At 47.6% G+C, this 26,637-nt stretch overlaps 1 protein-coding gene across 3 annotated transcripts in view; it reads left to right on the forward strand.

Moving 5' to 3' along the window:
• The window catches only part of plekhm3 (pleckstrin homology domain containing, family M, member 3), a 105,437-nt gene that overhangs the window by 36,061 nt on the left and 42,739 nt on the right, over positions 1 to 26,637 (forward strand). For all 3 annotated transcript variants that reach the window (XM_031806079.1, XM_031806081.1, XM_031806080.1), the window contains exons 5-6: positions 18,647 to 18,792; positions 19,015 to 19,208. In XM_031806079.1, the coding sequence (XP_031661939.1) occupies positions 18,647 to 18,792; positions 19,015 to 19,208 (340 nt within the window). The remainder of the gene's footprint in view (positions 1 to 18,646; positions 18,793 to 19,014; positions 19,209 to 26,637) is intronic.

The raw sequence follows: 26,637 nt of genomic DNA on the forward strand, positions 1-26,637 counted from the left end.
ATGTCACACTGGACTTCTTCAACAGGACCTATGCTTATCTCTGTTTGTGTGTTCTACTTATATTGGACTCAGAGACAAGACCTGCATTGCACCATCTGACAGTCCTTAGATAGCTGACCTCCTCCTAACCTCCACTGAATTATACACAGAGACGACAAGAATGCCTACTGAACAGAGTACAGCGTTCTAAGGCACTGCATCTCAGTTCTAGAGGCGTCACTACAGACCCTGGTTCGATTCCAGGCTGTTTCACAACCGGCGTGATTGGGAGTACCATAGGCAGCGCACATTTGGCCCAGTGTCGTCCAGGTTCAGCCATCATTGTAAATAAGAATTTGTTCTTAACTGACTTCGTTAAATAAATAAAGAAAAACGTATACAATCCTCGGATCATGTTTCCAGACCACTACTAACCCTCGGTAGTGAACATAAGTATGTGGACACCTGCTCATCAAACATCTCATTCATGGGCATTAATAGTGGGACCCCCCTTTGCTGCTATAACAGCCTCCACTCTTCTGGGAAGGCTTTCCACTAGATGTTGGAACAATGCTGCAGGGACTTGCTTCCATTCAGCCACAAGAGCATTAGTGAGGTCGGGTACTGATGTTGGGCGATTAGGCCTGGCTTGTAGTCGGCGTTCCAATTCATCCAAAGGTGTACGATGGGGTTGAGGTCAGGGCTTTGTGCAGGCCAGTAAGTTCTTCCATAACAATCTCCACAAACCATTTCTGTATGGACCTTCGCTTTGTGCACAGGGGCATTGTCATGCTGAAACAGGAAAGGACCTTCCACAAACTGTAGCACATAATCATCTAGAATGTCATTGTATGCTGTAGAGTTATCTATTTTATTTAACCCTTATTTTACCAGGTAAGTTGACTGAGAACAGATTCTCATTTACAGAAACGACCTGGGGAATAGTTACAAGGGAGAGGAGAGGGGATGAATGAGCCAATTGTAAGCTGGGGATGATTGGTGCAGCTGTAGAACCTTTTGAAGATCTGAGGACCCATGCAAAATCTTTTCAGTCTCCTGAGGGGGAATAGGTTTTGTCGTTCCCTCTTCACGACTGTCTTGGTGTGTTTGGACCATTTTAGTTTGTTGGTGATGTAGACACCAAGGAACTTGAAGCTCTCAACCTGCTCCACTGTAGCCCGTCGATGAGAATGGGGGCATGCTCGGTCCTCTGTTTCCTGTAGTCCACAACTTGATCACGTTGAGGGAGAGGTTGTTGTCCTGACACTACATGGCCAGGTCTCTGACCTCCTCCGTCCGTATAGGCTGTCTCGTCATTGTCGGTGATCAGGCCTACCACCGTTGTGTCATCGGCAAACTTAATGATGGTGTTGGAGTCATGCAGTCATGAGTGAACAGGGAGTACAGGAGGGACTGAGCATGCACCTCTGAGGGGCCCCAGTGTTGAAGAACAGCATTGTGGATGTGTTGCTACCTACCCTTACCACCTGGGGGCGGCCCATCAGGAAGTCCAGTTGCAGAGGGAGGTGTTTAGTCCTAGGTCCTTAGCTTATTGATGGGCTTTGTGGGCACTATGGTGTTGAACGCTGAGCTGTAGTCAATGAATAGCATTCTCACATAGGTGTTCCTTTTGTCCAGGTGGGAAAGGGCAGTGTGGAGTGCAATGGAGATTGCATCATCTGTGGATCTGTTGGGGCGGTATGCAAATTGGAGTGGCTCTAGGGTTTCTGGGATGATGGTGTTTATGTGAGCCATGACCAGCCTTTGAAGCACTTCATGGCTACAGGCGTAAGTGCTACGGTCGGTAGTGTCATGACGTTGGCCTGGGGGATAGGTTTATGACCGTCATAAATACCTTTTCCCTCTTCTCTATCCTACTGATGTTACATTTGAAAACCCCTTGGGTAACATAGAGATTCTGGGAACATCAGAAGGTGGGGGAAATGAACTATATTCTGGTAATCCGACCAATTGAACATATGCAGTGGTACTTAATGAATATGATGTCAGTTCGGTTGTCATCTGAGACATTCTCATCAATGATAAGATGACATAAACTCTCCAGTGGAAAGTCTACACATCAGAGTTATCGGATTCACATGGAATTGTTGTTCAATTTAAATGTATTGAATATGAATTATTTGTGATGGGATGAAATGTGATTTTAGCTTCTATAATGTGAGATTCGGATTTCATAAGTTAGGGCTGCTCAATCAGTGGCCCTCCCCTGTGAAGGGACAAAGGCTGTAAAACGTTTCAAACACGCCCTCCTCTTCCTTCCCATATAAGCTCTTGACTACAACATTAACTATCTGTTCCGCGGATGTGAGATGATGGTCCCATGTAAGAATGGTTCAGGAAAAAACTACAGAACGAAGCCAACATTAGCATGAGCTTTGGTTGCGAATGGTATGAACATTGAACTCTTATTCACGACAGAAGTGATACCTCCTAGCTGTTGAGTTAGCGACCGCAGCTGCAAAAGCAGGTTAGGAAGGAACAGACAGAGTATCCCATCTACCACACAATGAAGTTACTACAACTTATCCAAGTGACCACCAGAGACATTCTTCAAAGGACAGAGGACTCGGTTTGGCACACGGCCTTCCATCTACCACCAACCTACTGAAGCGCAGCTCAGAGTAAATATTTATTGCATTTTCCTTTCCAAATGGGCAGTAATTTAGAATGCATAAGATACTTATTTATGAAGCCAATGACTGATGTGGTGTACTCCTCAATGCCATCGGAGGAATCCAGAACATATTCCAGTCTGTTCTAGCAAAACAGTCCTGTAGCTTATCATCTGCTTCATCTGATCACATTTTATTGATCTAGTTACTGGTGCTTCCTGCTTCATTCTTTGCTTGTAAGCAGGAATCAGGAGGATAGAATTATGGTCAGATTTGCCAAATGGGGGTGAGGGAGAGATTTGTTTACATCTCAGTGTGTGGAGTAAATAAAGTTTTTGTTTTCCTCTGGTTGCACATTTAACATGCTGATAGTAATTTGGTCAAACGGACTTCAGTTTCTCTGCATTAAAGTCCCCGGCTACTAGGAGCGCCGCCTCTGGGTGAGAGTTTTCTTGTTTGCTTATGGCAGATACAGCTCATTCAATGCTGTCTTAGTGCCAGGCTCTGACTGTGGCGGTATGTAAACAGCTACGGAAAAATACAGATGAAAACTCTCTCGGTAGGTAGTGTGGTCTACAGTTATGAGATACTTTACCTCAGGCGAACAATTGCTCGAGACTTCCTTAGATATTGTGCACCAGCTGTTATTTACAAAAATACATAGTCCGCCGCCCCTTGTCTTACCAGACGCCGCTATTCTGTCCTGCCGGTACAGTGTATAACCAGCCAGCTGTATGTTGATGATGTCGTCGTTCAGCCACGACTCCGTGTAGCATAAGATATTACAGTTTTGAATGTCCCATTGGTAGTTTATTCTTCCGCGTAGGTCATCTATTTTATTGTTCAAAAATTTCACCTTCGCGGAAGAATAAACTACCAATGGGACATTCAAAACTGTAATATCTTATGCTACACGGAGTCGTGGCTGAACGACGACATCATCAACATACAGCTGGCTGGTTATACACTGTACCGGCAGGACAGAATAGCGGCGTCTGGTAAGACAAGGGGCGGCGGACTATGTATTTTTGTAAATAACAGCTGGTGCACAATATCTAAGGAAGTCTCGAGCAATTGTTCGCCTGAGTAAAGTATCTCATAAACTGTAGACCACACTACCTACCGAGAGAGTTTTCATCTGTATTTTTCCGTAGCTGTTTACATACCGCACAGTCAGAGCCTGGCACTAAGACAGCATTGAATGAGCTGTATTCTGCCATAAGCAAACAAGAAAACTCTCACCCAGAGGCGGCGCTCCTAGTAGCCGGGGACTTTAATGCAGAGAAACTGAAGTCCGTTTGACCAAATTACTATCAGCATGTTAAATGTGCAACCAGAGGAAAACAAAAACTTTATTTACTCCACACACTGAGATGTAAACAAATCTCTCCCTCACCCCCCATTTGGCAAATCTGACCATAATTCTATCCTCCTGATTCCTGCTTACAAGCAAAGAATGAAGCAGGAAGCACCAGTAACTAGATCAATAAAAATGTGATCAGATGAAGCAGATGATAAGCTACAGGACTGTTTTGCTAGAACAGACTGGAATATGTTCTGGGATTCCTCCGATGGCATTGAGGAGTACACCACATCAGTCATTGGCTTCATAAATAAGTATCTTATGCATTCTAAATTACTGCCCATTTGGAAAAGGAAAATGCAATAAATATTTACTCTGAGCTGCGCTTCAGTAGGTTGGTGGTAGATGGAAGGCCGTGTTGCCAAACCGAGTCCTCTGTCCTTTGAAGAATGTCTCTGGTGGTCACTTGGATAAGTTGTAGTAACTTCATTGTGTGGTAGATGGGATACTCTGTCTGTTCCTTCCTAACCTGCTTTTGCAGCTGCGGTCGCTAACTCAACAGCTAGGAGGTATCACTTCTGTCGTGAATAAGAGTTCAATGTTCATACCATTCGCAACCAAAGCTCATGCTAATGTTGGCTTCGTTCTGTAGTTTTTTTCCTGAACCATTCTTACATGGGACCATCATCTCACATCCGCGGAACAGATAGTTAATGTTGTAGTCAAGAGCTTATATGGGAAGGAAGAGGAGGGCGTGTTTGAAACGTTTTTACAGCCTTTGTCCCTTCACAGGGGAGGGCCACTGCTTGAGCAGCCCTAACTATGAAAATCCGAATATCACATTATCAGAAGCTAAATCACATTTCATCCCATCACAATAATTCATATTCAAACATTTAAATTGAACAACAATTCCATGTCGAATCCGATAACTCTGATGTGTAGACTTTCCACTGGAGAGTTTATGTCATCTTATCATTGATGAGAATGTCTCAGATGACAACCGAACTGACATCATATTCATAAGTACCACTGCATATGTTCAATTGGTCGGCATTACAGAATATAGTTCATTTCCCCCCCCCTTCTGATGTTCCCCAGAATCTCTATGTTACCCAAGGGGTTTTCAAATGTAACATCAGTAGGATAGAGAAGAGGGGAAAAGGTATTTATGACGGTCATAAACCTATCCCCAGGCCAACGTCATGACACTTACCGACCGTAGCACTTACGCCTGTAGCCATGAAGTGCTTCAAAGGCTGGTCATGGCTCACATAAACACCATCATCCCAGAAACCCTAGAGCCACTCCAATTTGCATACCGCCCCAACAGATCCACAGATGATTGCAATCTCCATTGCACTCCACACTGCCCTTTCCCACCTGGAAAAAGGAACACCTATGTGAGAATGTATTCATGACTAAGCTCAGCGTTCAACACCATAGTGCCCACAAAGCCCATCAATAAGCTAAGGACCCTAGGACCTAAACACCTCCCTCGCAACTGGACTTCCTGAGGGCCGCCCCCAGGTGGTAAGGGTAGGTAGCAACACATCCACAATGCTGTTCTTCAACACTGGGGCCCCTCAGAGGTGCATGCTCAGTCCCCTCCTGTACTCCCTGTTCACTCATGACTGCATGACTCCAACACCATCATTAAGTTTGCCGATGACACAACGGTGGTAGGCCTGATCACCGACAATGACGAGACAGCCTATACGGACGGAGGAGGTCAGAGACCTGGCCATGTAGTGTCAGGACAACAACCTCTCCCTCAACGTGATCAAGTTGTGGACTACAGGAAACAGAGGACCGAGCATGCCCCATTCTCATCGACGGGGCTACAGTGGAGCAGGTTGAGAGCTTCAAGTTCCTTGGTGTCTACATCACCAACAAACTAAAATGGTCAAACACACCAAGACAGTCGTGAAGAGGGAACGACAAAACCTATTCCCCCTCAGGAGACTGAAAAGATTTTGCATGGGTCCTCAGATCTTCAAAGGTTCTACAGCTGCACCAATCATCCCCAGCTTACAATTGGCTCATTCATCCCCTCTCCTCTCCCTTGTAACTATTCCCCAGGTCGTTTCTGTAAATGAGAATCTGTTCTCAGTCAACTTACCTGGTAAAATAAGGGTTAAATAAAATAGATAAACTCTACAGCATACAATGACATTCTAGATGATTATGTGCTACAGTTTGTGGAAGGTCCTTTCCTGTTTCAGCATGACAATGCCCCTGTGCACAAAGCGAAGGTCCATACAGAAATGGTTTGTGGAGATTGTTATGGAAGAACTTTACTGGCCTGCACAAAGCCCTGACCTCAACCCCATCGTACACCTTTGGGATGAATTGGAACGCCGACTACAAGCCAGGCCTAATCGCCCAACATCAGTACCCGACCTCACTAATGCTCTTGTGGCTGAATGGAAGCAAGTCCCTGCAGCATTGTTCCAACATCTAGTGGAAAGCCTTCCCAGAAGAGTGGAGGCTGTTATAGCAGCAAAGGGGGGGTCCCACTATTAATGCCCATGAATGAGATGTTTGATGAGCAGGTGTCCACATACTTATGTTCACTACCGGAGGGTTAGTAGTGGTCTGGAAACATGATCCGAGGATTGTATACGTTTTTCTTTATTTATTTAACGAAGTCAGTTAAGAACAAATTCTTATTTACAATGATGGCTGAACCTGGACGACACTGGGCCAATGTGCGCTGCCCTATGGTACTCCCAATCACGGCCGGTTGTGAAACAGCCTGGAATCGAACCAGGGTCTGTAGTGACGCCTCTAGAACTGAGATGCAGTGCCTTAGAACGCTGTACTCTGTTCAGTAGGCATTCTTGTCGTCTCTGTGTATAATTCAGTGGAGGTTAGGAGGGAGGTCAGCTATCTAAGGACTGTCAGATGGTGCAATGCAGGTCTTGTCTCTGAGTCCAATATAAGTAGAACACACAAACAGAGATAAGCATAGGTCCTGTTGAAGAAGTCCAGTGTGACATTAGCCAATGGGTGCATAATATCCTAAACCCTATCAGAAGGACTCGTCCCTTATCCTCTTCGTCAACCTTGACCTTTGTGACCTCTTAACCTCTTTGAGGTTACACAAGGAAGTGTGCGGGTGGGTGCGGCTTGTCTGTTCATCAACCCACATTTCACCACGTTTAACGACGCCAACTTGAACGGCATGTCCAGACCTGAGTACGACCAGTGTCCTTGAATCCTTCGCCGTTCCTCTTCCCCTCCTAACAGACAAGCGGACAGCAGCTCTCCAAAGCAACACTTGATAGAACGTCAGATTTTTTTTTTAGTCTGTAATTTATATGAACCTCAACCCAAACACAGACCCTTTTTTTAGTTTGTCTTCATTTTCCATGGTATTCCCCAGAGTCCTGTGCAGTGACAAAGCAGCTTTGTTGTGGTTGGCTTCAAAACGGCGCCTGGGGGTCATGGTTTCTGGGTCTCTCAACCACCACCATCAGTTCTTTTGAGCTCAGATCAGTCATCTGTTACACTACTGGGGGTCACAGACACCTCCCCAAAATTAACACCTTACACACACACACACACACACACACACACACACACCACACACACACACACACTGGCCATTGTCTGGTGGTAAATGTTTTAGTATTCACTATGGCCTGTCTGTAATATATGAGTTCCATTACTATGCAATTGAAATGCAATTACTCAAGTACTATCTATGTAACAACACGTTATTACAATGTTGATACTAGTGTAAATAGTACACAGTTATAAGAGCAACTTAATGTAAATTGTCATCTAGAGATACAGCTACAGATCGTAATTCCCCCTAGAGATGTCCTACTCCCCACTACATCTGTTCATAATTCCCCCCTAGAGATGTCCTACTCCCCACTACATCTGTTCATAATTCCCCCTAGAGATGTCCTACTCCCCACTACATCTGTTCATAATTCCCCCTAGAGATGTCCTACTCCCCACTACATCTGTTCATAATTCCCCCTAGAGATGTCCTACTCCCCACTACATCTGTTCATAATTCCCCCTAGAGATGTCCTACTCCCCACTACATCAGTTCATAATTCCCCCCTAGAGATGTCCTACTCCCCACTACATCTGTTCATAATTCCCCCTAGAGATGTCCTACTCCCCACTACATCTGTTCATAATTCCCCCTAGAGATGTCCTACTCCCCCACTACATCTGTTCATAATTCCCCCTAGAGATGTCCTACTCCCCACTACATCTGTTCATAATTCCCCCTAGAGATGTCCTACTCCCCACTACATCTGTTCATAATTCCCCCTAGAGATGTCCTATTCCCCACTACATCTGTTCATAATTCCCCCCTAGAGATGTCCTACTCCCCACTACATCTGTTCATAATTCCCCCTAGAGATGTCCTACTCCCCACTACATCTGTTCATAATTCCCCCTAGAGATGTCCTACTCCCCACTACATCTGTTCATAATTCCCCCTAGAGATGTCCTACTCCCCACTACATCCTGTCATAATTCCCCCTAGAGATGTCCTACTCCCCACTACATCTGTTCATAATTCCCCCTAGAGATGTCCTACTCCCCACTACATCTGTTTGCGTCGTCAGCCTCTGGACCCTAACTGGTATCTCACTACCAGATACAGAGAGACTTCACAAGCTGACTGACAGACAGCTCAGTAAATGGAACCATGGCGGCGCTGTGTTTGGTCTCTCTGGGTGTGAAATGTGTGCTCACTAAGAGGATGAATGAGGTGCTTTCCTCCTCTTCTGTAACCAGTCCTCTATTAATGCATGTCATCTGAAAGGTCCTCTGAACAAGGAGAGCGGGGCACCTGACAATAATTGGCTGGCATAAAGCGGAGGGGGGAAAAATCCCTTTTTAGAATCAAAGACAGGCGGCCGGGCGGCCGGGATGCTGTGGTCAATGCGGAAGCTAATTGTTTGATTCAGAGGCTCTGTTCTGTTCGCTTTGGCTGCAGAGGTGTTTGAATGAGCCGTGTCGAGACCCAAGCTTAGAATAACAGCTGGATACAGCTTTTTCCATGCTCTGTTCACACACCTCTTTTATTATGTTCTCTCCTCATTTATCCTTTTTCCTTTCTCGTTCATTCAGACTCACTCGTCTCTCAGGCTCTCACTGTGTTCACTGAACTCTAGTCTCTCTCTCTGTCCCGCTCTCTCTCGCTTTCTCTCTCTCTCTTTCTCTGTTCCCTCTTTCTGCCCAACTCTCTCTCTGTCCCGGCCTGGCTCCTTGGTAGCGTGCCAGTTTCCTTTTGACTGCTTGGTCTTGTCAGTCACTTATCTTAGGACAGAGAGTCAGGGGCCAGTCTGTTGTATTACACTTTAATCACTTTTCCCTAAACACATATCTCTGGCCACCAGGGCTCGTTTAGGGGATTAGGGGGCGTGAGGACAGCAGGCAAAGGCAGGGACAGAGTACGAGAGAGCTAGTGGAAGAGAGAGATAATGGAAGTTAGAGAGGGGGGGGGGAGCATAGAGGGGAAGTTACCATTGTGGGGTCTGACAGGGGGGTAGGGGGGGGAGTTACCATTTTGGGGTCTGACGGGGGGGTGGGGGGGGTTACCATTGTGGGGTCTGACAGAGGGGGAAGTTACCATTGTGGGGTCTGACAGAGGGGGGAAGTTACCATTGTGGGGTCTGACAGAGGGGGGAAGTTACCATTGTGGGGTCTGACAGAGGGGGGAAGTTACCATGGGGGGTCTGACAGAGGGGGGAAGTTACCATTGTGGGGTCTGACAGAGGGGGGGAAGTTACCATTGTGGGGTCTGACAGAGTGGGGAAGTTACCATTGTGGGGTCTGACAGAGGGGATGTTACCATTGTGTGGTCTGACAGAGGGGGGAAGTTACCATTGTGGGGTCTGACAGAGGGGGGAAGTTACCATTGTGGGGTCTGACAGAGAGGGGAAATTACCATTGTGGGGTCTGACAGAGAGGGGAAGTTACCATTGTGGGGTCTGACAGAGGGGGGAAGTTACCATTGTGGGGTCTGACAGAGGGGGGAAGTTACCATTGTGGGGTCTGACAGAGAGGGGAAATTACCATTGTGGGGTCTGACAGAGGGGGGGAAGTTACCATTGTGGGGTCTGACAGAGGGGGGGAAGTTACCATTGTGGGGTCTGAGAGAGAGCACAATGTCCAAGGAGTGTAGGAGGGGGTTTGGGGGTCCCCATTACTGTAGCTTTTGCCCCTCGCCTCTCTGTCTATTTGGGGTCTGTGATTGAGCACCCTGGGACTCTTCTATTCCCCCCAACGCCCCACCGCCCAACACCCCCCATGTCCCAATTTGTTACCCCCTCCCCCCACAAAGGATAGATGGTGGATTGGCCCCTCTCCTGTGCCTGTGTGAAGGGCTCTGGGGGGGAGCATGTGCACCCTCCTTTCAGCTGAGCTCTGATGTTTCCTAATTACCCATCAGGCCTCAGCAACTTAGTGGACTAGGAATTTGTAGAAGAGGCCAGAGCACAATGGATAGAAAAATGCAACAAACAGAATTAACCAAAAACTATCGTTGTGTTGAATCTTCCTGTCTGCCTTCCCCCCTGCCTTGCCCTGTCCTTTTCTCTGATAGCTTCTTCCCCCCTGCCTTGCCCTGTCCTTTTCCCTGGTAGCTTCCTCCCTCTTGCCTTGCCCTGTCCTTTTCCCTGGTAGCTTCTTCCCTCATGCCTTGCCCTGTCCTTTTCCCTGAGTATCATTGTTAGAGCAGCGGTTTGTCATGAGGAATTTTGGCCTGGCGTTTCAAAGCTACTTACTCACATGAACCACAAACAACATTCTCCAAAATGTTCTGGGCCTGGCTGAACACATTCAATGTATCAGTTCTTGATGAATATTGAACTTAAGCCCTGTATGCATCTATTATATTAACTGGCCAGATGAATACTACTATTTGAATGCACTACAGTGAATTCGGAAATTATTCAGACCCCTTGACCTTTTTCCACATTTTGTTACGTTACAGCCTTATTCTAAAATGGATTAAATAGTTTTTTCCCCTCATCAATCTACACACAATACCCCATAATGACAAAGCAAAAAACAGGTTCTTAGACATTTTTGCAAATGTATAAAAATAAAATATCACATTTACATAAGTATTCAGACCCTTTACTCAGTACTTTGTTGAAGCACCTTTGGCAGAGATTAGAGCCTAGAGCCTGTATTTGGGGAGTTTCTCCCATTCTTCTCTGCAGATCCTCTCAAGCTCTGTCAGGTTGGATGGGGAGCGTCGCTGCCACAGCTATTTTCAGGTGTCTCCAGAGATGTTCAAGTCCGGGCTCTGGCTGGGTCACTCAAGGACATTTATAAACCTTTCCCGAAGCCACTCCTGTGTTGTCTTGGCTGTGTGCTTAGGGTCGTCCTGTTGGAAGGTGAACCTTCGCCCCCAGTCTGAGGTCCTGAGAGCTCTGGAGCAGGTTTTCATCAAGGATCTCTGTACTTTGCTCCGTTCATCTTTCCCTCGATCCTGACTGGTCTCCCAGTCCCTGCCGCTGAATAACATCCCCACAGCATGATGCTGCCACCACCATGCTTCACCGTAGGGATGGTGCCAGGTTTTCTCCAGACATGACGCTTGGCATTCAGGCCAAAGAGTTCAATATGGTTTCATCAGACCAAATAATGTTTTCTTATGTTCTGAATGTCCTTTACTTGCCTTTGTGACAAAGTCCAAGCGGGCTCTTTTACCAGGGAGTGGCTTCCATCTGGCCGCTTTACCATAAAGGCCTGATTGGTGGAGTGCTGCATCGATGGTTATCCTTCTGGAAGGTTCTCCCATCTCCCCAGAGGAACACCGGAGCTATAGTGGGGCAAAAAAGTATTTAGTCAGCCACCAATTGTGCAAGTTCTCCCACTTAAAAAGATGAGAGATCTGTAATTTTCAGCATAGGTACACTTCAACTATGACAGACAAAATGAGAGAAAAAATCACGAAAATCACATTGTAGGATTTTTTATGAATTTATTTGCAAATTATGGTGGAAAATAAGTATTTGGTCAATAACAAAAGTTTCTCAATACTTTGTTATATACCCTTTGTTGGCAATGACAGAGGTCAAATGTTTTCTGTAAGTCTTCACAAGGTTTTCACACACTGTTGTTGGTATTTTGGCCCATTCCTCCATGCAGATCTCCTCTAGAGCAGTGATGTTTTGGGGTTGAGATCTGGAGACTGGCTAGGCCACTCCAGGACCTTGAAATGCTTCTTACGAAGCCACTCCTTCGTTGCCCGGGCGGTGTGTTTGGGATCATTGTCATGCTGAAAGACCCAGCCACGTTTCATCTTCAATGCCCTTGCTGATGGAAGGAGGTTTTCACTCAAAATCTCACAATACATGGCCCCATTCATTCTTTCCTTTACACGGATCAGTCGTTCTGGTCCCTTTGCAGAAAAAGGTTTCATCTGACCATATGACATTCTCCCAATCTTCTTCTGGATCATCCAAATGCTCTCTAGCAAACTTCAGACGGGCCTGGACATGTACTGGCTTAAGCAGGGGGACACGTCTGGCACTGCAGGATTTGAGTCCCTGGCGGCGTAGTGTGTTACTGATGGTAGGCTTTGTTACTTTGGTCCCAGCTCTCTGCAGGTCATTCACTAGGTCCCCCCGTGTGGTTCTGGAATTTTTGCTCACGTTCTTGTGACCATTTTGACCCCACGGGGTGAGCTCTTGCGTGGAGCCCCAGATCGAGGGAGATTATCAGTGGTCTTGTATGTCTTCCATTTCCTAATGATTGCTCCCACAGTTGATTTCTTCAAACCAAGCTGCTTACCTATTGCAGATTCAGTCTTCCCAGCCTGGTGCAGGTCTACAATTTTGTTTCTGGTGTCCTTTGACAGCTCTTTGGTCTTCGCCATAGTGGAGTTTGGAGTGTGACTGTTTGAGGTTGTGGACAGGTGTCTTTTATGCTGATAACAAGTTCAAACAGGTTCCATTAATACAGGTAACGAGTGGAGGACAGAGGAGCCTCTTAAAGAAGAAGTTACAGGTCTGTGAGAGCCAGAAATCTTGCTTGTTTGTAGGTGACCAAATACTTATTTTCCACCATAATTTGCAAATAAATTCATTAAAAATCCTACAATGTGATTTTCTGGATTTTTTCTTATTTTGTCTGTCATAGTTGAAGTGTACCTATGATAAAAATTACAGGCCTCTCTCATCTTTTTTAAGTGGGAGAACTTGCACAATTGGTGGCTGACTAAATACTTTTTTGCCCCACTGTATGTCAGAGTGACCATTGGGTTCTTGGTCACCTCCCTGACCATGGCCCTTCACTCCCGATTGCTCAGTTTGGCCAGGCGACCAGCTCTAGGAAGAGTCTTAGTGGTTCCAAACTTCCTCCATTTAAGAATGATGGAGGTCGCTGTGTTCTTGGGGACCTTCAATGCTGAAGAAATGTTTTTGTACCCTTCCCCAGATCTGTGCCTCGACACAATTCTGTCTCTGAGCTCTACAGACAATTCCTTTCACCTCATGGCTTGGTTTTTGCTCTGACATGCACTGTGAACTGTGGGACCTTTTTATATAGACAGGTGTGTGCCTTTCCAAATCATGTCCAATCAATTGAATTTACCACAGGGTGGACTCCAATCAAGTTGTAGAAACATCTCAAGGATGATCCGTGGAAACAGGATGCAGCTGAGCTCAATTTCGAGTCTAATGGCAAAGGGTTTGAATACTTATGTATGTAAAGTATTTCTGTTTTTAAGTTTGCAAACATTTCTGTAGATTTCTGTGGAAAATGTCTCATTTAATCCTTTTAGAATAAGGTTATAACATAACAGAATACTTTCAGAATGCGCTGTATATTAGCCAATCTATACAATCATCTACACTGGTCTATATCTTGTTGGCCAGTCATGCAGGACTCACCATGAAAGACCTTCCACCCGTGTGTTGTCTTCGTCAATTTGTTTCAACTGAATAGAATTGCACCACATATGCATATGCGAGCCCCACCCCCTTCCACGACAAGTGATTGTTCACATCAAACCCATACTGAACCAGTATTTAATTAGCAATATTTATTCAGCAAATTACACATGGAGGAACACAGGGTTGTTCTTTTGTGGCCGGTGTTCGTTTGAAGCCTGAGACCCCCCCAATACCACCACTAGCCCTCTATGGGGTGCAGAATGTACCCCCAAGTTCCTCTCAAAGTTTGCTTGACCCTGGTCATTCAGCTTGTGTGGATTCACAGGGTCCGCAGAGGAGAGGGCTTTGTAGGGACAAGGAGGAGAGGAGAACTGAGGAGAGAACTGCACTGTCCATGCGCTCACTGTGTTCACTGCATTCTCTACTATTCTGCTCTCTCTCTCTCTCTATGTGCTTTTGTCTCTCTCTTTCTTTCTGTCTCTCTCTCTGTGTTTATGTCTCTCTCTCTCTCTCTGTGTTTCTGTCTCTGTGTCTGTCTCTGTGTGTCTGTCTCTGTGTGTCTGTCTCTGTGTGTCTGTCTCTGTGTGTCTGTCTCTGTGTTTCTGTCTCTCTCTCTCTGTTTCTGTGTTTCTGTCTCTCTCTCTGTCTCTGTGTTTCTGTCTCTGTGTTTCTGTCTGTCTCTGTGTCTCTGTCTCTGTTTCTGTCTGTCTCTGTGTTTCTGTCTCTGTGTTTCTGTCTCTCTCTCTCTGTCTCTGTGTTTCTGTCTCTCTCTCTGTCTCGGTGTTTCTGTCTCTGTGTTTCTGTCTCTCTCTCTGTCTCTCTGTGTTTCTGTCTCTCTCTCTGTCTCTGTGTTTCTGTCTCTCTCTCTGTCTCTGTGTGTCTGTCTCTGTGTTTCTGTCTCTGTGTTTCTGTCTCTGTGTTTCTGTGTCTGTCTCTGTGTGGCTGTCTCTGTGTTTCTGTCTCTGTGTCTGTCTCTGTGTGTCTGTCTCTGTGTTTCTGTCTCTGTGTTTCTGTCTCTGTGTGTCTGTGTCTGTCTCTGTGTGTCTGTCTCTGTGTGTCTGTCTCTGTGTCTGTCTCTGTGTGTCTGTCTCTGTGTTTCTGTCTCTGTGTGTCTGTCTCTGTGTGTCTGTCTCTGTGTTTCTGTCTCTCTTTGCACACATTTTAATTTGAGTGTTGAATGAGACACATCAAAGAAGAGGCCTCTTGTCTTTGCCCCCTGTACACACACACACACACACACACACAGAGGTGTAAACCGTCGGACAGTTGAAAGCGTGGCTGAGTGGGAGCCCCTTTCTGGGGACGACAGAGCAGAAAGACCCTCTCTAGCTATGGGACTGGGGAACAGGGGCCACAGATTCACCATAGAAGGCAGGCCTGGGGGGGCCTCAGTAGTAGAATAGTGTTTCTGTTCTAATCTACGGTGGCCTCTCAAGTGGGAGCATGAGATGAGGGGCGGGGGTCATGGTTTGATACCTCTTCTTCTTTCCCACTTCCCACACTGGTGGACACAGGATTTCCAAGAGGGCATGTTGTTCCCATGAGCACCACTGCTCTGTCCCTCTGCCCTCTACACTCTACCTTAGAAGGCTTCTAGAATGCATCCAGCTGTGTTAGTGAGCTGTGGTTCTTTGGGGAGGACATATACACATGAAGTAGCTCCACATGCGTTTGTGATTATAATTTTTTGTGCAAGGGTTTTTCTTGTTTGTTTTCTTTACTGACCATATCAGCAGTGCTGTCCACATGACCCAGCACCCAGCTGGGTCACAGCGTTTGGCCACTGGCACTGACCATCCTCTCTGCTGGCTGGACATTCTCCCTGGAGGCCTTGGCTTCCATCTCACTCTCACTAAGGGAATCCACATCGTCCACATCATTAGTATAGGAGCCGCACCATCCAACACAAGTTAAGGTCCAGATTTAGAGATGCTGGTCTATTTCAGAGAATATAGACCATACAGAAGCCAAGGTGTAGTTGTGTAAACGACGATGTTAGCGATTTGGTAACTTAACAATCATCAATAATTTCTGAGGAACCCTTTTGAGAAAAACCCCAATGGCTAAACCCCATCCATCCGCTGTGAGTTGAGTGGATGGGTAGCAGAGCAAGCGGGTTTCTGGGGGGGTGGATGTATTTATGGAGCAGGGGTGGTTAGTGTGGGTTTGTGCTGCGCTCCTACGTTGATGACAGGGCAGCCTCGACACACGACACCCCACTGCGTGGTCTGTGGTACGCTCTGCATTGCAGCATCCAGGGCGTGTGTGTGTGTGTGTGTTTAGGCTCAGGGTTGGATGGTAGAGAGGGGACTAGAGTTGAGGGGGGAAGACACCAACTGTCTTTTTATAGCTTGGGGTCCCTGCCCCAAAAAGCTCAAGTTGACATTAGCTCCAGTGTGCCTGATGGTAGCTGGCTGGTGCGTAGCTAGCTCCTAACCTCAGCCAGTGGCAGGGCAGTATTTATGCCATATTGGTTTGGGTTTAGGAAGGCATAAGGAGGAGATGGTCTCTCTCTCCAAGAGAAACAGGGTCACACATCAGTCCCTGCTTAGTAATTTATCATACTCATGTATAATGGGGCCTCTGTTATATTGCGTTGGGTTGAGTTCTAAGTTTTTCCCTCTGACAGAATAATAAAGATGAAACTAATGGTCCCCAAAGTCTGAGGGGACCTTAAGGGAGACATTACTCTAATTAAGATGTCGGCTAGGGAGGTTTTGTGGTTTATGTATTCTTTTGAGGTTTATAAGGTTTTTTACATTGACTTCTCTTTTGTCCACAGTGGGGAATGGAAAACCAACTCCCAGATTCATTTTACACTTGGCCCTCCATTAAAAGTGCTAGGCTTCATCTGGGTCCAGGAATACTCTTGAACCGGCCCTTTATGTGTTTTAGTTGACCTATAACCCTTTGTTTTCTCTCTGTATCCCTAGAGCAGTAGAGCCAGTCTCACTTCCCCTTCATTGACAGAGCTTCAACAACAGCCAATAGAAAGCCTCCGCAGATAAATAGCAGAAAACACAGACTTGTAATGTAGTTCACAAAAGTTTAATCAGGAAGGCTGATCTGAATGCTCAATCAGGAAGGCTGATCTGAATGCTCAATCAGGAAGGCTGATCTGAACGCTCAATCAGGAAGGCTGATCTGAACGCTCAATCAGGAAGGCTGATCTGAACGCTCAATCAGGAAGGCTGATCTGAACGCTCAATCAGGAAGGCTGATCTGAACGCTCAATCAGGAAGGCTGATCTGAACGCTCAATCAGGAATGCTGATCTGAACGCTCAATCAGGAAGGCTGATCTGAACGCTCAATCAGGAAGGCTGATCTGAACGCTCAATCAGGAAGGCTGATCTGAACGCTCAATCAGGAAGGCTGATCTGAACGCTCAATCAGGAAGGCTGATCTGAACGCTCAATCAGGAAGGCTGATCTGAACGCTCAATCAGAGTAGCATCTCGCTAATCTCCTCCTCTTATTAGCCATCAGCTGAATGTCATGTACCTTTAGCCTATAAGCACGGCACAATAAAGCACGTTTGCTGTTTAACCTCCCTCTTGCAATTATCACTTTCCTGTCTCAACCAATGGGTGTAAGTGTTGACATATAAATACATCAACTTGCCCATGTTCTCTCACTTCCTGTTTTTCAGCAACAGTCTTGGACAACCCTCCGCATCCCCCCCCCCCCACCAGCTATAATAACCTGAAGGCCCATTACTGGACATCCTTTCCCCCCGCGGGGGGGTTTCGATACCAGCTGCCCAGCAGAGGGCTACCTGTCATCAGCATCTGGCTCCAAGGAGACGAGGCCATACCCCAAACTATTTAATAAAATTCCATATTGCATTCTGTCTCTGTTGTCCATTCAGTTCATTAAGCCTGTAGTCGATTGCATAAGGTTAATTCTGAACCTTTCTCCGGTCCAGATCGGCTGTTCTGATAGCCACTGTTGGTGTGTTATCCTCTGTTTTTTCTCTCCTCCGTCTCTTTCCTTCTTTCTCTCTATCCACGTCTGATCTCTTCCCCGTCTCGTCTCTGTGAAGTACAGAGGCAGGCGCTACGCTCCACCGAAAAAGACAAAGAGCGTGCAAGTCCGTATCCGTCTGCGCTCCTTCCCCCTCTCCCTCCATTACCTTCTCCATCTCCTTCTTCCCTTGTTCCTTTCTTCCTCCGTGGCGTCCTGGGCCCCGTCCCTCCTAGATCGTCCTGGGGATAAGGGACACCTGCCGTTGCCGCGGTCACCTGTTTGGGTTCTGAGCGTGGCCCATGGCATGGGCCCAGAGTGTTTGGGGGAGCGCAGACAGGAACAACAAAGAGACCAAGACAAAGCAGAGCGTTTTCAGAGGATAGCAGCACTACTGAAGGACATCAATAGAAGCCTAGGATATTTCCTTTCTACTGTTTTCTAAGACAGTAGACCATTGAATTCCCTGATTATTGTGACTACAGGGAGGAGTGGGGAAACCTCCGCTTCAACTGGGTTGGAGGGATTCACTGAACGGGATGTTTTTGGAAGTCCTTGTAGTTCTAGATGTTGGTTTGCTTGGTTGCAAGTGGTTTGTGTGGCATTGAGAGAGAGGTACATATGAAAGTATTGCAGACTGGGACTCTAATCATTAACCATGGCAAATCTGTTTTTCTGTCTCCTGACCTTTGACCTGTGGAGGTCAACAGCCGCTCAATCGTTGACCTGCATGGCTTTTGCAACGTCTAATAACAGCTAATAAATTAGGGACTTCATCACTCACCTTTTTGAATTCTAGATACAGAGAGTGTTTGGTGGTTTACTTTATCTGTAGACCCATACACTCCCTCACCCAGTATCTCCTCTCTATCTCTGTGCAGGGTGTCAGAAGCCAGTAGGGTTGTCGCGGGGCAAGGCCAAGGTGTGTTGCTACAGTGGCTGGTACTACTGCCAGAGCTGTCACCAAGACAACCTGTTCCTCATCCCTGCCCGCCTGCTGCACAACTGGGACACCAACAGACACAAGGTGAGATTGGTGATGTTCTACACACGTCTGAGTCATTTACCAGAGTGACTTGTATGTGTTCATATCCACTCGCACGCAACATATTCAGAAACCTACAGAAAAATTCTGAAACACCCACTGAGTGAGAAAGTTTTAGTTACGTACACTTCTGAAGTTATGATTTGACCTTACACACACACACACACACACACAGCCCACCCCTCCTCTCCCTATTCTGTCCAGGTGTCCAAGCAGGCCAAGGAGTTCCTGGAGTTTGTTTATGAGGAGCCCCTGCTGGATGTGCAGCAGCTGAACCCGTGTCTGTATGAACACTGTGAGGGCCTGGCTGCAGTCCTACGCCTGAGACAGCAGCTCCAGTCCCTCAGAGCATACCTGTTCAGCTGCCGCGCCGCCGTGGCCGAGGACCTCCGGAGAAGGTGAGAGGGGAGGGGAGTGTAGAAGATGCTGTATGGAGTGTGAGGGGAGGGGAGGGTAGAAGAGGCTGTATGGAGTGTGAGGGGAGGGGAGGGTAGAAGAGGCTGTATGGAGTGTGAGGGGAGGGGAGGGTAGAAGAGGCTGTATGGAGTGAGAGGGGAGGGGAGGGTAGAAGATGCTGTATGGAGTGTGAGGGGAGGGGAGGGTAGAAGAGGCTGTATGGAGTGAGAGGGGAGGGGAGGGTAGAAGAGGCTGTATGGAGTGAGAGGGGAGGGGAGGGTAGAAGAGGCTGTATAGAGTGTGAGGGGAGGGGAGAAGAGGCTGTATGGAGTGTGAGGGGGGTGTAGAAGAGACTGTATGGAGTGAGAGGGGAGGGTAGAAGAGGCTGTATGGAGTGTGAGGGGAGGGTAGAAGAGGCTGTATGGAAGGGGAGGGTAGAAGAGGCTGTATGGAGTGGGAGGGGAGGGTAGAAGAGGCTGTATGGAAGGGAAGGGGAGGGGAGGGGAGGGTAGAAGAGGCTGTATGGAGTGGGAGGGGAGGGTAGAAGAGGCTGTATGGAAGGGAAGGGGAGGGGAGGGTAGAAGAGGCTGTATGGAGTGGGAGGGGAGGGGAGGGTAGAAGAGGCTGTATGGAGTGGGAGGGGAGAAGAGGCTGTATGGAGTGTGAGGGGAGGGTAGAAGAGCCTGTATGGAGTGTAGGGTAGAAGAGACTGTATGGAGTGTGAGGGGAGGGGAGGGTAGAAGAGGCTGTATGGAGTGTGAGGGGAGGGGAGGGTAGAAGAGGCTGTATGGAGTGTGAGGGGAGGGGAGGGTAGAAGAGGCTGTATGGAGTGTGAGGGGAGGGTAGAAGAGGCTGTATGGAGTGTGAGGGGAGGGGAGGGTAGAAGAGGCTGTATGGAGTGTGAGGGGAGGGTAGAAGAGGCTGTATGGAGTGTGAGGGGAGGGTAGAAGAGGCTGTATGGAGTGTGAGGGGAGGGGAGGGTAGAAGAGGCTGTATGGAGTGTGAGGGGGTAGAAGAGGCTGTATGGAGTGTGAGGGGAGGGTAGAAGAGGCTGTATGGAGTGAGAGGGGAGGGTAGAAGAGGCTGTATGGAGTAAGAGGGGAGGGGAGGGTAGAAGAGACTATGGATTGTGAGGGGGTAGAAGAGGCTGTATGGAGTATGAGGGGAGTGGAGGGTAGAAGAGGCTGTATGGAAGGGGAGGGGAGGGGAGAAGAGGCTGTATGGAGTGTAAGGGGAGGGGAGGGGAGAAGAGGCTGTATGGAGTGTGAGGGGAGGGGAGGGTAGAAGAGGCTGTATGGAGTGTGAGGGGAGGGGAGGGTAGAAGAGGCTGTATGGAGTGTGAGGGGAGGGGAGGGTAGAAGAGGCTGTATGGAGTGAGAGGGGAGGGTAGAAGGGGCTGTATGGAGTGAGAGGGGAGGGGAGGGTAGAAGAGGCTGTATGGAGTGTGAGGGGAGGGGAGGGTAGAAGAGGCTGTATGGAGTGAGAGGGGAGGGTAGAAGAGTGTATGGAGTGTGAGGGGAGGGGAGGGTAGAAGAGGCTGTATGGAGTGAGATGGGAGGGTAGAAGAGGCTGTATGGAGTGTGAGGGGAGGGGAGGGTAGAAGAGGCTGTATGGAGTGAGATGGGAGGGTAGAAGAGGCTGTATGGAGTGTGAGGGGGGTGTAGGGTAGAAGAGGCTGTATGGAGTGTGAGGGGGTGTAGGGTAGAAGAGGCTGAATGGGTATGGAGGGTAGGATTGAAGAGGCTGTATGGGGGGGTAGAAGCTCCAGTCCTTCAGAGCATACTTGTTCAGCTGCCTTGCTGATATCACCGAGGACCTCTGTAGAAGGGGAGGGCTGGACAGGGGGAGGGGTAAGGACGAGGGCTGGACAGGGGGAGGGGTAAGGACGAGGGAGGGATGGACAGGGGAGGGGTAGGGATGGACGGACGAGAGGGGGATGAGGTATGATTCATCAAGGCCTTGATTGTTAATTAAATCCATTTTGACTAGAGATGAATATGGTTGTCAATGGGCAAGATGTTGGGGGATGAGACAGTGAAAGGATGATGCAGTACCATAGTAGGAAGATGAAGGAGGAACACAGAGAATGGTTTTATGAGACTGGAAACATCAAAGTACGCTTTCAAAAAGCACAGGAACATAATGGAGAAGTATGGAATGGTAATTGTATGTCTGATGTCCATTGAAAGCACCTTTTGTTGACTTGATTCCTAGTCCATGTTTAGCATGAATGTGTGAAGTGTAGCCTGAAGGCTCCTCTGAGGCCAGTATGTGAGTGTATGATGGGAATGTGTTTATGTGAGGGTGCCCAGACTTAAAGGCCTGTCTCTGGGGTGATGGACGCTCTCTGACTCTCCCTAACCCCCTCCTCAACCTCCACACACACTAGCTCTGTTTGATACAGCAACGCTCAACATGTCTGTGAAAACAGTGTTCTCTGGTCAGTCAATTTGTAATTGAGAAGCTAAGTTCCCCCATCAATTCCTGGCATTCAAAAAATATATACAGTTGAAGTCAGAAGTTTACATACACGTTAGCCAAATACATTTAAACTCAGATTTTCACCATTCCTGACATTTAATCCGATAAAAAATTCCCTGTTTTAGGTCAGTTAGGATCACCACTTTATTTTAAGAATGTGAAATGTCAGAATAATAGTAGAGAGAATTATCTTTTTCAGCTTTTATTTCTTTCATCACATTCCCAGTGGGTCAGAAGTTTACATACACTCAATTAGTATTTGGTAGCACTGCCTTGAAATTGTTTAACTTGGGTCAAACGTTTCAGGTAGCCTTCCACAAGCTTCCCACAATAATCTGGGTGAATTTTGGCCCATTCCTCCTGACAGAGCTGGTGTAACTGAGTCAGGTTTGTAGGCCTCCTTGCTCGCACACGCTTTTTCAGTTCTGCCCACTAATTTTCTATAGGATTGAGGTCAGGGCTATGTGATGGCCACTCCAATACCTTGACTTTGTTGTCCTTAAGCCATTTTGCCACAACTTTGTAAGTATGCTTGGGGTCATTGTCCATTTGGAAGGCCCATTTGCGACCAAGCTTTAACTTCCTGACTGTTGTCTTGAGATGTTGCTTCAATATATCCACATAATTTCCCGTCCTCATGATGCCATCTATTTTGTGAAGTGTACCAGTCCCTCCTACTGCAAAGCACCCTCACAACATGATGCTGCCACCCCCGTGCTTCACGGTTGGGATGGTGTTCTTCGGCTTGCAAGCCTACCCCTTTTTCCTCCAATTATAACGATGGTCATTATGGCCAAACAGTTCTATTTTTGTTTCATCAGACCAGAGGACATTTCTCCAAAAAGTACGATCTTTGTCCCCATAAACCATAGTCTGGCTTTTTTATGGTGGTTTTGGAGCAGTGGCTTCTTCCTTGCTGAGCGGCCTTTCAGGTTATGTCGATATAGGACTTGTTTTACTGTGGATATAGATACTTTTGTACCTGTTCCCTCCAGCATCTTCAAGGTCCTTTGCTGTTGTTCTGGGATTGATTTGCACTTTTCGCACCAAAGTAGTTCATCTCTAGGATACAGAACGCGTCTCCTTCCTGAGCGGTATGACGGCTGCGTGGTCCCATGGTGTTTATACTTGCGTACTATTGTTTGTACAGATGAACGTGGTACCTTCAGGCATTTGGACATTTCTCCCAAGGATGAACCAGACTTGTGGAGGTCTACATTTTTTTTTGCTGAGGTCTTGGCTGAGACGAACAGAGTGGGGCTCTGAGACGCTCCTACTCCACACACACCCTGGGCTACAGAGTTATCCCAGCTGGTTGTCGGAAGGGGAAGAAGGCCGTGGTGTTTACGGCAGTGTTGGCGACCCCGGAGTGCTCCTCTCTCGCTAGAGACCCTGTTTACCACTACACCATTAGCGCTCGGCGACTAACGCCCTGCCCTTCAAAACACTGCAGGATTAATGAGGCCGGTGGTGCTAAACCCTTCCCCCGGCCAACCATGGACCCTCTATGGGCCTACCATGGACCCTCTATGGGCTTACCATGGACCCTCTATGGGCCTACCATGGACCCTCTATGGGCCTACCATGGACCCTCTATGGGCTTACCATGGACCCTCTATGGGCCTACCATGGACCCTCTATGGGCCTACCATGGACCCTCTATGGGCCTACCATGGCTCTCTATGGGCCTACCATGGCTCTCTATGGGCCTACCATGGCTCTCTATGGGCCTACCATGGACCCTCTATGGGCCTACCGTCGGGCCATCCATGGACCCTCTATGGGCCTACCATGGGCCACGGACCCTCTATGGGCCTACCATGGGCCACGGACCCTCTATGGGCCTACCATGGGCCATGGACCCTCTGGGTCTACCGTCGGCCAACCATGGACCCTCTATGGGCCTACCATGGGCCCTCTATGGGCCTACCGTCGGCCAACCATGGACCCTCTATGGGCCTACCATGGACCCTCTATGGGCCTACCATGGACCCTCTATGGGCCTACCATGGACCCTCTATGGGCCTACCATGGGCCACGGACCCCCTCTGGGCCTACCGTCGGCCAACCATGGACCCTCTATGGGCCTACCGTCGAGCTATCCATGGACCCTCTGGGCCTACTGTCGGTCTGGAGGGGGCGCTGAGGAGGCCTGTCACGGCCATCACCGCCCGCACTGATCTAACACACACCTCTGAACCCCACGGATGTACCACACACACACACACATAAGGATGCACACATAGTACACGTTAGACACACAGATCTGCTGCATACGTGTGGATAGTCTGCACGCACACACACATGCACATATGAACACAGGCAGTCATTTATACTGTTTAAAGACATGGTTCTGTACTACAGTCATATACTGTTTAAAGACATGGTTCTGTACTACAGTCATATACCATTTAAAGACATGGTTCTGTACTACAGTCATATACTATTTAAAGACATGGTTCCGTACTACAGTCATATACCATTTAAAGACATGGTTCTGTACTACAGTCATATACGCTCTAATAGCGTTTCAAACTTTACTCGCTCTGAGCGTTGGGGTGGTTGTTTACCTTGCTCTGCATGGGTAACGCTGCTTCGATGTGGTGGCTGTTGTCGTTGTGTTCCTGGTTCGAGCCCAGGGAGGAGCAAGGAGAGGGACGAAAGCTATACTGTTACACTGGCAATACTATAGTGCCTATAGGGGCGGCAGGGTAGCCTAGTGGTTAGAGCGTTGGACTAGTAACCAAAAGGTTTCATGTTCAAATCCCCGAGCTGACAAGGTACAAATCTGTTGTTCTGCCCCTGTACAGGGAGTTAACCCACTGTTCCTAGGCCGTGAAAATAAGAATTTGTTCTTAATTGACTTGCCTAGATAAAGGTAAAAAAATTAATAAAAAATAAGAACATCCAATAGTCAAAGGTTAATGAAATACAAATGGTATAGAGGGAAATAGTCCTATAATAACTACAACCTAAAACTTCTTACCTGGGGAAATTGAAGACTCATGTTAAAAGGAACCACCAGCTTTCATGTTCTGAGCAAGGAACTTAAACGTTAGCTTTCTTACATGGCACATATTGCACTTTTACGTTCTTCTCCAACACTTTGTTTTTGCATTATTTAAACCAAATTGAACATGTTTCATTATCTACTTGAGGCTAAATTGATTTTATTGATGTATTATATTAAGTCAAAATAAGTGTTAATTCAGTATTGTTGTAATTGTCATTATTACAATAACATGTTTTTTTTAATCGGCCGATGTATCGGTATCTGCGTTGAAAAATCATATCGGTCGACCTCTAGTCTTGATTATGGAACAGGTTGCAGCTGGTGGGGATCTGCTCTGCCTCCAGCACACCTGTTTCTACTCACACAATCAGAAACACCCACACAGAGAGGGAGAGAGCACTGGGGGAGTGGCGGCAGGTTAGGGAGACACGGGATGAGAAGTAGAGGCCGTGGAAGGGACAGATGTAACTCACGTATACAGTATATGCACTCACATTCACATTCATATAGATACTACTACCCCTTCCCACAAAGGTTTCCATGATACCTGCATAGAGCTGTGTGTCCGTCCCTCTACACTCCCAGGAGAGGCATTGGAGCTGTGTGCCCCTTCAGTGTTAGTGCAGAGAGGGACAGCATGGTGTTATTAGTGCAGAGAGGGACAGCGTGGGGTTATTAGTGCAGAGAGGGACAGCGTGGGGTTATTAGTGCAGAGAGGGACAGCATTGTGTTATTATTGCAGAGGGGGACAGCGTGGGGTTATTAGTGCAGAGAGGGACAGCGCGGGGTTATTAGTGCAGAGAGGGACAGCGCAAGGTTATTTATTAGTGCAGAGAGAGACAGCGTGGGGTTATTAGTGCAGAGAGGAACAGCACAGGGTTATTAGTGCAGAGAGAGGCATCGTGGGGTTATTAATGCAGAGAGGGACAGCGTGGGGTTATTTGTGCAGAGAGAGACAGCATCGTGTTATTAGTGCAGAGAGGGACAGCGCGGGGTTATTAGTGCAGAGAGAGACAACGTGGGGTTATTAGTGCAGAGAGGGACAGCGTGGGGTTATTATTGCAGAGAGAGACAGTGTGGGGTTATTAGTGCAGAGGGGGACAGCGTGGGGTTATTACTGCAGAGAGAGACAGCGTGGGGTTATTAGTGCAGAGAGGGACAGCGCGGGGTTATTAGTGCAGAGAGGGCCAGCGCGGGGTTATTAGTGCAGAGAGAGACAGCGTGGGGTTATTAGTGCAGAGAGGGACAGCACAGGGTTATTAGTGCAGAGAGAGACAGCGTGGGGTTATTAGTGCAGAGAGGGACAGCACATGGTTATTAGTGCAGAGAGAGACAGCGCGGGGTTATTAGTGCAGAGAGAGACAGCACAGGGTTATTAGTGCAGAGATGGACAGCGCAGGGTTATTAGTGCAGAGAGGGACAGCGTGGTGTTATTAGTGCAGAGAGAGACAGCGCGGGGTTATTAGTGCAGAGAGAGACAGCACAGGGTTATTAGTGCAGAGATGGACAGCGCAGGGTTATTAGTGCAGAGAGTCTATATGATCCCATCTCTCGCCCTCTCCATCTTTCACTCCAACTCCCACCTCTCTGTCTCTTGCTATGTCACTTTGTGGATCCTTGACCTGTAACGTTAGAAACATTACTGTGCAGCCGTATTCCTTGATCTGGCCATGGCTTTCGACTCTGTCAATCACCACATCCTCATCGGCAGACTCGGTTTCTCAAATGATTGCCTCGCCATGTTCACCAACTACTTCTCTGATAGAGTTCAGTGTGTCAAATCGGAGGGTCTGCTGTCCGGACCTCTGGCAGTCTCTATGGGGGTGCCACAGGGTTCAATTCTTGGACCGACTCTCTTCTCTGTATACATCAATGAGGTCGCTCTTGCTGCTGGTGAGTCCCTGATCCACCTCTACGCAGACGACACCATTCTGTAT

Source organism: Oncorhynchus kisutch, linkage group LG26 (genome assembly GCF_002021735.2).
Source record: "Oncorhynchus kisutch isolate 150728-3 linkage group LG26, Okis_V2, whole genome shotgun sequence".
NCBI lineage: Eukaryota > Metazoa > Chordata > Actinopteri > Salmoniformes > Salmonidae > Oncorhynchus > Oncorhynchus kisutch.